General features: G+C 45.6%; 1 protein-coding gene across 1 annotated transcript; it reads left to right on the forward strand.

Moving 5' to 3' along the window:
• The first annotated feature begins 635 nt into the window (after positions 1-635).
• LOC127031254 (olfactory receptor 10AG1-like) lies at positions 636-1,562 on the forward strand. Its single transcript, XM_050918008.1, has one exon. The coding sequence runs from the start codon at positions 636-638 to the stop codon at positions 1,560-1,562; it is 927 nt and encodes a 308-aa protein (XP_050773965.1).
• Positions 1,563-12,372: the final 10,810 nt, after the last annotated feature.

Genomic DNA, 12,372 nt, shown 5'->3' on the forward strand with positions numbered 1-12,372 from the left:
ACTGTTCTTTAAATTCATCAAGGGCCAGAATCTGCCTTTCTCCCTCTCCTGGAGTTTGTTAAGAGTTTAAAATGTGACAGAAAGCAACACTTTGTACTTTTTAAAAGGTTTTCACAATTCTCCATTGGGTGCCAAAAGTTTTAGCATAGAAAGTGGTGTTTTCCCTCCCAACTTTTTCTACTTTTTTAAAAACAAACAAACAAACAGACAGACAAATAAACAATCTTTTTTCAATGTTTTCCATTGAATTTTTGGTTTCAATTCAATTAGAATACATTTCTGCTGGCTAAAGGACTGTGCAATGTGGTCTGACCAGAGGGCCAGGACACTCTTATGGCTAGAATAAGCCAAAGAAAAAATGGGGAAAACTGAGGTAAAGGTTGCTTCCATGCCACAACCAGCCAGGAAGGGGTGTGTCAGGGCAGCAACTCTGTGATGCTCCCACATACACATTCGACAGAATATACAACTGTCACAATCAGAAGAGTGTGGGTATCTATGCAGGTTTCTGTTACTGATGGCTGAGATGCCTGATTTCACCTCTGTGAGAGAAAGTTATGGGCTAACACTCTGAGTAAGTGACGTGCCCTTGTCCTCTGCCTTTGTTGTCTCTGCAGATCCAATGCACCCATCCGATGGTGACTGGAAATCACACCGCAACACCTGGCTTTATCCTCTTGGGATATTCCAACCTCACGAACCTGCAGGGTTTGCTCTTTGTGGTCTTCTTTGTCATCTACATGGTGATCCTGCTCGGGAATGGTGTCATTGTCTTGGTCACGGTGTTGGACTCTGCCCTGCACACCCCCATGTATTTCTTCCTCAGGAACTTGTCCTTTGTGGAGATCTGCTACACCTCAGTCACCCTGCCCAAGATGGTGGCCAATTGCCTGGCAGAGGATGGAAGTATCTCATTCACTGGCTGTGCTGTCCAGATGTATTTCTTACTTTTACTAGGTGGCACAGAGTGTTTCCATCTGACGGCCATGGCCTATGACCGTTACATGGCCATATGTAACCCCCTGCATTACACACTTATTGTCAACAGGGAGGTTTGTGCTAGGATGGTAGCCGGGTCCTGGCTTGTCAACATCCTGGTTCATTTTGGGCAGACATATTTGGTGTTTTCTTTGCCCTTCTGCGGGTCTCGTGAAATTAACCATTTCTTCTGTGACATCCCCCCTCTGCTGGAGCTGTCCTGTGTGGACACCTATAGGAATAAAATTGCTTTGTTTATGGCAGCTCTGCTATTCATAATCACCCCTTTTATCTTAATTGTTATCTCTTATATTAAAATTGCCAGCACAGTTTTGAAGATGCCTTCATCGGAGGGCAGACGCAAGACTTTCTCCACTTGCTCCTCACACCTCACTGTGGTGACTCTGTTCTATTGCTCTGGTATGATAGCATATTTGAGACCCAAGTCAAGGAACTCAGAGGACACTGAAAAACTGCTCTCTCTGTTTTATACCATTGTGACTCCGCTGTTCAACCCCTTCATATATAGTCTGAGGAACAAGGAAGTGAAAGCCTCCCTAAGGAAATTAATAGGTAAAAAATGATTCCACAAAATACCCCACATATTCCTCAAATAATGTTGTAGATTCCTCTAAAGACAATGCAGAACCCACAAGATAAATTTCTGGTTCCTCAAGAGTAGTTCTAGATTTCTGAAGATCTAGTCTAGACTCCTTGGAGAGCCCACCAGATATATTGTGTCAAGTGTCAGAGGGGTAGCCATGTTAGTCTGGATCTGTAAAAGCAGCAAAGAATGCTGACATGCATCTGACGAACTGGGTATTCACCCACGAAAGCTCATGCTCCAAAACGTCTGTTAGTCTATAAGGTGCCACAGGACTCTTTGCTGCTTTTCCAGATATATTGTTGATTATTATGCATTCCAGATTGCTCAAGACACATTCTAGACATCTTAACATCCTGAAATGATTCCCTCAGATGTGTTCAGCAAGATACATTTCATATTCCTCAAGATATAGCTTAATTTTCATGTTGAACTCCATTATGTATAGTTTAAGGAGTGGAGGAAAAATATTCTCTTGAGGGAAATGTCATATACAAAGCAATTCTTTCATGTAGGGTTCACATTTTTACACATCTGCTTTCTTGTAAATATAAAAAGTGATGTAACTTTAATAAAGTAAACATATGTAATAATAATATAAATTCTTTTTTCTTTCTTTTATTTTCTGGACAGCTGCATTCAAATCTGAAATGTTCTCCATCCTCAAATGTAATCCAAAATGAAATATATTTTAAAATGCCAATTTTTGCCTTCTGTATTAAAAATGTATATACTTGGACTGAGATTGAGATGGAAATAGGAGACAGACTTATTAAAAGTCTCTGGGTAATGATAAAAGGGGTAAAAAACAAGAGTGATGTCATGGTAGGGGTCTACTACAGACCACCTAACCAGTAAGAAGAGGTGGATGAGGCTTTTTTTAAACAACTAACAAAATCCACCAAAGCACAGGACTGGGTGGTGATGGGGGACATCAGCTACTGAGACATCTGTTGGGAAAACAGCACAGCAAGGCACAGATTATCCAACAAGTTCTTGGACTGTATTCGAGACAATTTTTTATTTGAGATGGTGGAGAAAGCTACTATGAGACAGGCTGTTCTAGATTTGATTTTGACAAATAGGGAGGAACTGGTTGAGAACTTGAAAGCTGAAGGCAGCTTGGGTGAAAGTGATCATGAAATGGTAGAGTTCATGATTCTAAGGAATGGGGAGGGAGAACAGCAAAATAAAGATAATGGATTTCAAGAGGGCAGACTTTAACAAACTCAGGGAGCTGGTAAGTAAGATCCCATGGGAAGCAAGTCTAAGGGGAAAAACAATGGAAGACAATTGGCAGTTTTTCAAAGAGACGTTATTAAGGGCACAAGAGGAACCTATCCCACTGCGTAGGAAAGATAGGAAGTATGGCAAGAGACCACCTTGGCTTAACCAGGAGATCTTCACTGATCTGAAAATCAAAAAAAGAGCCCACAAAAACTGGAAACTATGTCAAATTACAAAGGATGAATATAAACAAATTACACAAGAATGTAGGGACAAAATTAGAAAGGCCAAGGCACAAACAAGATCAAACTAGCTAGAGACATAAAGAGTAACAAGAAAACATTCTACAAATACATAAGAAGCAAGAAGAAGACCAAGGACAGGATACAACCTTTACTCAATGAGGGGGGAAAACAATAACAGAAAATGTGGAAATGTCAGAGGTACTTAATGAGTTCTTTGTTTTGGTTTTCAGCATGAAGGTTGGTGGTGATTGGACGTCTAACATAGTGAATCCCAGTGAAAATGAGGTAGGATCAGAAGAGGCTAAAATAGAGAAAGAACAAGTTAAAAATTACTTAGACAAGTTAGATGTCTTCAAGTCACCAAGGTCTGATGAAATGCATCCTAGAATACTCAAGGAGCTGACTCGGGAGATATCTGCATCATTAGCAAGTATCTTTGAAAAGTCATGGAAGATGGGAGAGATGCCAGAAAAGGAAAAGGGCAAATATAGTGCCCATCTATAAAAAGGGAAATAAGAACAACCCAGGCAATTACAGACCAGTCAGCGTAACTTCTGTACCCAGAAAAATAATGGAGGAAATAATTAAACACTCAATTTGCAAACACCTAGAAGAAAATGAGGTGATCAATAACTGTCAGCATGGATTTGTCAAGAACAAATCATGTCAAACTAACCTGATACCCTTTTTTGACAGTGAAACAAGCCTTGTGGACTTGGGGGAAGCGGTAGACATGATATATCTTGACTTTAACAAAGCTTTTGATACTGTCTCCCATGACCTTCTCAAAAACAAACCAGGGAAATGAAACCTAAATGGAGCTACTATAAGGTGGATGCAAAACTGGTTGGAAAACCATTCCCAGGAAGTAGTTATCAGTGGTTCACAGTCATGCTGGAAGGGCATAACGAATGGGGTCCTACAGGGACCAGTGCTGGGGCTGATTTTATTCAGTATCTTCATTAGTGATTTAGGTAATGGCATAGAGAGTACACTTACAAAGTTTGTGAATGATACCAGGCTGGGAGGGGTTGCAAGTAATTTGGAGGATAGGATTATAATTCAAAATGATCTGGACAAACTGGAGAAATGGTGCGAAGTAAATGGGATGACATTCAATAAGGACAAACGCAAAGTACTCCACAGCGGAGGGAGGGATAGCTCAGTGGTTTGAATATTGGGTTGTTAAATCCAGGGGTGTGAGTTCAATCCTTAGGGATCTGGGCAAAACTCAGTACTTGGCCCTGCTAGTGAAGGCAGGGGGCTAGACTCAATGACCTTCCAGCTCTATGAGCTAGGTGTATCTCTGTATATTATAGTCTTTTATTATTATCCCTCCTAATGAAAGGAGTAGCACTAAAATTGACCTTCCTGGGTCAAATTTGGGATAGTGCAGACACAGCACTGTGCAATTCAATGGTATTGTCCTCCAGGAGCTATCCCAGAGTGCTCCAATGTGAGTGCTCTGGACAGCACTTTCAACTCCAATGCACTAGCCAGGTACACATTCATGCAACATTGGGTCTATATCTTTCTGTGTCAGCCTCAGGAGAGCGATATCATTCATGGTCACCTGGTTGAAATAGGGTGATTTTTGTAAGGGAACAGTAAAAGGACCCCGTTCATGCTGGGCTGTTCGTGTTTGGCTAAAAGGGATCATTCCTGAGAATAGCCGCGTGGTGTGGGGGAGGAGTGTGCTGCACATCCATTCCAAAACCTCAGCCTCTTCTTTTAAAGAGCAAACCCAACTGGCATTGCTTGCTATGGGAAGGGAGGGCACTGCAGTTTGAAAGCTTTCCCACATGTTATGAAGACGGAAGAAGCCAACCCTGCGTACCGTTTGGCTTACCATGGCTGCCTGGAAACCAAAGTCTGTTGCCCAGCCACATGTGATGTGTCACCATACTGGCAGGCGCTCAATATAAAAAGCAAAATGCGACCTTGTACCTAAAACACATGTGCTACCTGCTGTGAATTGCTTGATTCACTGTGAAAGAGTCTCCCTTTTGTTCTCACAAATGTATCTTCTTAAATTGTATTCTCCCTTTTTATGCCCCCTGCAGGTGCAAATGTTTCTGTGCTCCCCATATCAACTCCATCCCTGAGGTTATGGCAGATGAGAAGGGGAAAGTACTGCACTCGCGGTGACATGTTTTCAGAGCTCATGCGGTCCTCCTGCTCTGATAGGGCACAGCTGAATGCATGGAGGCATTCAGCGGCAGAGGCCAGGAAAGCATTCAGTGAGCGTGATCAGAACATGCAGGAGGAGATGCTGAGGCTAATGGGAGAGCAAACAGACATGCTCAGGCATCTGGTGGAGCTGCAGGAAAGGCAACTAGAGCACAGACCCCGTTGAATCCATTGTATAACCAACCACCTCCCCTCCTTGCCAAGTTCCATATCCTCCTCACCCAAATGCCCAAGAGTGCAGGGGTTGTGGGAGGCTCCAGGCACCCAGCCACTCCACTCCAGATGATGGCCCAAGCAACAGAAGGCTGTCATTCGAACAGCTTTGGTTTGTAGTGTGGCTACAATAATACAATGTGGCCTTTTCCTTCCCTCCTCCTCAACCCTACCTGGGCTACCTTGTCAGTTATCTCAATTTTTTTTAAATAAATAAAGAATGAATGTATTCAAAACAATAAGGACTTTATTTCCTTTGCCAGCTGTAGTCGAAAGTGGGAGGAGGATTGGCTTACAGGGAAGTACATTCAACAAAGGGGCAGTTTTGCATCAAGGACAAACACACACAACTGTCACACCGTAGCCTGGTCAGTCATTAAACTGTTTTTCAAAGCTTCTCTGATGTGCAGCACATCTGCCTGTGCTCTTCTAATTGCCTTGGTGTCTGACTGTTCAAAATTGGCCACCGGGCGATTAGGGGCGGCTCTAGGTATTTTGCCACCCCAAGCACGGCAGGCAGGCTGCCTTCGGCGACTTGCCTGCAGGAAGTCCCTGGTCCCGCGGATTCGGCGGCAGCCTGCGGGAGGTCCACTGAAGCCGCAGGACCAGCGGACCCTCTGCAGGTATACCGCCGAAGGCAACCTGCCTGCCGCCCGAGCGGCGACCAGCAGAGCGCCCCCCCGTGGCTTGTCGCCTCAGGCATGCGCTTGGCGTGCTGGTGCCTGGAGCCACCCCTGCAGGCTATTTGCCTCAACCTCCCACCCTGCCATAAATGTCTCCCCCTTACTGTCATAGATACTGTGGAGCACACAGCAAGCAGCAATAAGAATGGGAATATTGGTTGTGTTGAGGTCTTACCTACTCAGCAAACAGCACCAATGCCCTTTTAAACGTGCAAAGGCACATTCTACCACCATTCTGCACTTACTCAACCTATAGTTGAATTGCTCCTTACTAGTGTCCAGGCTCCCTATGTACGGCTTCATGAGCCATGGCATCAAGGGGTAGGCTGGGTCCCCAAGGTTAACTATTGGCATTTAATCATCCCCAATGGTAATTTTCTGGGAATAAAGTTCCTTCTTGCAGCTTTTCGAACAGCCCGGAGTTCCAAAAGATGCGAGCATTGTGCATCTTTCCTGACCACCCCACATTGATGTTGGTGAAACGTTGTCACGGAGTCACCGGGCGATGCTCTGGAACAGCTCCCCACCAAGCCAGGCAGGACTTTGGGGAGCCTCCTCTCCCTTGGAGCAGACTTGTTCAGGGCAAGAAGCTCACACGTCTTCACCTCCTGGGTCTCTCCTTGGAGCATTCAGCATCCTCTGCCCCTCCGTGCACTTCCCACAGCGAGCCCGCCCCAGTGGGGTCCTGGGGAAGCCACTGGGTCCTGCACCCCCACTTTGCAGTCAGACGTGACTTTCAGCCAGCCAGTAACACAGAGGTTTAATCAATGACAGGAACAGGGTCTAAAACAGAGCTTGTGGATACAGCGAACCGGTCCCCTCGGCCGGGTCCATTCTGGGGGGCAGTGAGCCAGACCCCATGTCTGCACTTCACTCCTTGTCCCCAGTCAACTCCAGACTAACAACCCCCTCCAGCCTCTCCTCTCTGCTCAGCCCCTTTCCCGGGCCATGAGGTCACCTGATCTCTTTGTCTCCAACACCTTCAGCTGGCACCTTTGCAGAGGAGGGGCCCAGGCCATCAGTTGCTAGGAGACAGAGTGTCAGGCATTTAGGTGCACTGGCCCTTTGCTCTGCCAGATACTTAAGAACTGCCTAGGGGACACTGAGGCACCAACACAGTATTCAGAGAAAACATTAAGAACATTCCTAGTTCATCACAAACGTCTCTTGTGATCCACCAGTGCTTGCAGCACCATTGAGAAGTACCCCTTGCAGTTTATGTACTGGTTGCCAAGGTGATCCGGTGCCAAGATAGGAATATGCGTTAGGGAACCCCATTGCAGCAAAGCCATCCACTATGACCTGCACATTTCCCAGAGTTACTAGTCTTGTTAGCAGAAGGTTATTGATTGCCTTAGCTACTTGGATCACAGCAGCCCCCACGGTAGATTTGCCCACTCCAAATTGATTCCCGATTGACTGGTAACAGTCAGGCTTTGCAAGCTTCCACAGGGCTCTCACCACTTGCTTCTCAACTGTCAGGGCAGGTCTCCTCTTTGTATTCCTGTGCTTCAGGGTGGGGGAAAGCAACTCACAAAGTTCCATGAAAGTGGCCTTACGCATGCAAAAGTTTCACAGCCACTGGAAATCATCCCATACCTGCAACACTATGCGGTCCCACCAGTCTGTGCTTGTTTGCCAGGCCCAGAATCAGCGTTCCACTGTATCAATCACCCCCACTGCCACCATGATGTCCAAATTGCCACATCCTGTGCTTTCGAGAATGTCTGTGTCCATGTCCTCCTCACAATCATCCTCCTTCTGGCAGCTCCTAGCCAGGTTCTGCACATACTGCAGGATAATGTGCGAGGTGTTTACAATGCTCACAAAAGCAATGCACAGCTGAGCAGTCTCCATGCTTGCTGTGCTATGGTGTCTGCACAGGAAAAAAGGAGAGAAATGATTGTTTGCCATTGCTTTCAAGGAGAGAGGGAGGGAGGAAGGGGAGACTGACGACATATACCAAAACCACCCACAACAATGTTTTTGCCACATCAGGCATTGGGAACTTAACTCAGAATTCCAGTGGGCAGCGGGGACTGTGGGATAGCTACCCACAGTCAGGGCCGGCTCCAGACCACAGCACGCCAAGCGCATGCTTGGGGCGGCATGCCACTGGAGGCGCTCTGCCGGTTGCCGGGAGGGCGGCAGGCGGCTCGGTGGAGCTTCCGCAAGCGTGCCTGTGGAGGGTCTGCTGGTCCAGCGGCTCCGGTGGAGCATCCGCAGGAACGTCTGCGGGAGGTCCACCAGAGCCGCGGGACCACCGGACCCCCCACCGGGAAGCCTGCGGGAGGTCCACCGGCGCTGTGGGACCGGCGAGCGGCACAGCGTCCCCCACGGTGTGCCACCATGCTTGGGGCAGTGAAATTGCTAGAGCCAGCCCTGCCCACAGTTCATCACTCCCTGAGTCGATGCTAACCACAGTATTGAGGACACACTCTGCTGACCTACTGCACTTAGTGGGACATACACGATTGACTGTATAAAATCGCTTTCTATCAACTCTATAAAATCAACCTGATCTCGTAGTGTAGACATGCCCTTAATGTGCAAGCACTGTTCGGCTTTTGAAGAAATGCCCTATTGTTCTTGATTTGATGATGCCATTTCTTTTGGAAGCAGCTGTTGCCAAGAGCAAGAGGGTTTGCTCTTTGCTTTAATCTCTCTAACTAGAGGCAATTCTTGGGATGGAGTTACTGGAATGTGGGCTGAGATTTCTGCCAGATTTCTGTGTGCTATTTGTGACCACCTCCATTCCAGGACTGGTGTATAGAGTGTAAGCAAAAAAATTACACACGAAAATATTCAGAGGTTCTATGTCCCAGTTTTCTCCTTCAGTGAGAAGACAACCTACAGGGACTTAACATTAGATAGATAGATAGTCAGTCAAAGTTTGGGGTCTTGTAGGTTGCTCAAGTTGGGAGTAGAGCTTGATGATAAAGTCTGGTATTTTCTTTACTGAAGTCTTGTTTCTTTACAAGGGATATACAAAGTCCTGCTTCTCCAAATTTAGTAGGAAACATAAACAAAAGTAGCAGTTTCTTAGCTTCCAGCCCCAAACCTCTGTAGCCAGCATCAGACCCAGAAGCCTCTGTCTAGCTTCATTCAGGGCCATACACTGTTATTTTCTGTGCTGTCCCTCTTTCTATCTCTGTCTGTCTTCCCCAGCTTGTCCTGTCTCTCCCTCTGTCGCACAGACACACACAGATCCCAAACAATTCCCCCCACCAAAGTCACAGCCCCCCATTCAAAAACTATTGGATTATGTGATTTAGGTTCCTCTCAGCATTTCCACGTACTTGTGTTTTGGGGTGCTACTGCTTTCAACATCCTGATTACAAAGCCTTCTTTACATTTACTCTGAATGGAAAGTGGCAGCCATGCTCCGCCCCTACCAGAGAGAGAGGTGCAACCAGTTGACCATACCACCTCCTGAAATATGAGAGAACAATCCCTGTAGTCTAAGGATATGTCTACATTTAAACAGCTAAAGCACTTCTGTGTAGACACTACCGATGCCGCTAGGAAGGCTTCTCCCATTGACATTGTTAATCCATCTCCCCAAGACATGGTAGGTACATCAGTGAAAGAATTCCATCCCCGAGACCTGGCAGGTAGGTCAATGGAAGAATAGCACTGTCTACATTGGGGGCTAGGTCAGGATTTTCCATACCTCTGAGAGACATAGCTATGCTGGGGTAAGTTCCCAGTGTAGTCCAGTCCTTAGATTTCGCAGTCACCGTTCAATATCATAGGGGATGATGATGCTCATGATTTTTCCCATTTATACTGCACTTTTCATTTTCAAAAGCCTTTACCATAGAAACTCATTAATTCTCCCAGCCTCAGATCTGATCAAAAGCTCCCTTTTTTTTAATGGGAAATTTTGGGGGGGAACAAAACGAAGTTCCCTACTCTTATGATTTTTTCAGATTTTTGACAAAAAGCTGAAACTAAACCCTGCACAAAGATTTGTTTCCAATTTAATATTCTGAACTGAAAAATGTTCCACTTCTGCTTTTTCATTCCAAAAGAAAAGGATATTTAAAAACCAAACACATTTTTGTTTCACGAAAACTATTTATGGGAGGAAAAAATGCCACAAACAAACACTTTTTCTGAATGAAGGAAATGACACCAATAAGGCAAACGGTCCCGGCAATATATCGAACTACACAAAACCGAAACAAGACAATGATGACCTGGAAACTAGAGCAAGGCAAGTCCCTGACCTAGCAGACAAGGTATAGATTGCACAGGGAATTGTGACTAGTCTTGCAGGCAGCCCTAGACGTGAGATCTGTTTCCCAGTGAGCAGCCCAGACTGTAACCCCAGCAAAATGAAGGCAGAAGAATGCACTGGACACAGTGCATATCAGTGACCTGAGCCCACTAACTGGACCCTGCCAGGGATTCAGTGTTAACAAGGCCAGGAACTGCCACCACAAACTGCACCACAAACTGCAACTCACAGCTCAACTGTGTTTGTTAGACTGCCCATCCCACACTGCATGTCTTCATCTCCGTCACTGCTGCATTCACTCACAGGGCACAAATAGCTGCAGCAACAGCCCATTCCATTGCAACAGCCTCTTGCTACATGAGACATGCTGGTATCACTCACTGGGCGCCCTCGGCTTGACCACATCTGCATGTCAGGATTCTCATTCCCCAGCTGCTCCTGCAGCTACCAAACGCACATAAAGGAAATCATTGGAAGGATCTCAGGCTTGAGTCCAGTTGACCATTCACAGTGCCCCTTATGAGGGTAGCCTACCACCTCAATTGGACTTGTTAACAATCTCTTTGACTGGACTTCTGAAAAAACTCCTGAGAAGTTTTGGGCAGGAAGGGACTTCTATAACTGAGGACTTTCTTGTCCTGCTGTGTCTGAAATCCTTTGGCCTGGTTCCAAAAAGAAATTAAACATGGGTTACTTGAATACGTCTAAGCTCTCAGGCCACGTCTACACTATAAAATTACATTGACCTAATTTACATCGGCATACAGCCGCCACAGTAATTACATCCCTTGTGCATGTCTGCACTTTGTGCCTTGTGTTGGCAGTGCATGTCCTCACCATGAGGGCTTGTATCGATTGTACTGTCAGTGCAGGGCATTGTGTGACATCTCCTGAAAGCCAGTAACAGTAGATATGAGCAACATAGTGCCTAAGCTGACACTGCATCAACCTAATTACATCAACCTTGACTCTATGCCACTCCTGAAGATGGAGTTATTAAGTTGGCGTAGTGGGGCAGTTACATTGGCTGGAGTGAAATTTAAGTGTAGACACTTCCATACTTGGATAGATAGATATAAGCTGCCTTGCATTGACCTAATTCTACAGTGTAAACCAAGCGTGAGATTTCTTTCTCAAACTTACCCCCATAAAAACAGCAACAAATCTCTCCCCTTCCTTCATCTGCACAGACCCCTTCACAAAAACTAAGAATGTTCAGACAAACACTTTGTGTGTGACCAAGAGTTCATGGTCAGAGGGAAGATCAAACACCTGTGAAGAAGTGTTTGAACTGATTCCCATGTCTCTACCCCTAGACATCATGGTGGCACTGCATAGGTGAGGCTCAAACGTTGGCTTGACTTCTGTTTCCACAAAAGTAATTGCAATTATTGATACAGCCTCATGCATCTCTGGAGCAGAGGGAATGTTTCACATCATGATGAAACCCTATGATAATAATAATAATAGTTTATCTTTCAGAGAGCCGTCTGTCTGATCTGATGGACCATTACAAGGTACTGTCTCTTTGCTATTCAATCTCTGCTGCCTTTCAATGGTTACTTTCCTGAAATAACTGCCCAGTGCACATTCCTGACACAATTCTTCCAGCTAGTGGTTCTCTTGCAGAATAAATCTCCTCTTCTCACCAGGTATCCTCTACTGAGAGTTAGTGACCAATATGCACTGGAGTTCACATTTTTTTTATTTTTTGAGAGACAAACAAGGTGGGTGAGGTAATATCTTTTATTGGACCAACTCTTTTGGGGAGAAAGACAAGTTTTCGAACTACACAGAGCTCTTCTTCAGATCTGGAGAAGTAACCAGAGTGTCTCAACTAAATACAAAGTGGAAGACACTGTTCAGCATAAAGGGTTAACAAATGTTGTAAGAGATTGTAGTGGGGTGGTCACCTCGGTCCTGCCCGAAGGGGTTAAAAACAGCCCTGGAGAGGGCTGTGGCTGGGGAAAGACTGATTGGGGAAGCAGC

This window comes from Gopherus flavomarginatus, chromosome 11 (assembly GCF_025201925.1).
Source record: "Gopherus flavomarginatus isolate rGopFla2 chromosome 11, rGopFla2.mat.asm, whole genome shotgun sequence".
NCBI lineage: Eukaryota > Metazoa > Chordata > Testudines > Testudinidae > Gopherus > Gopherus flavomarginatus.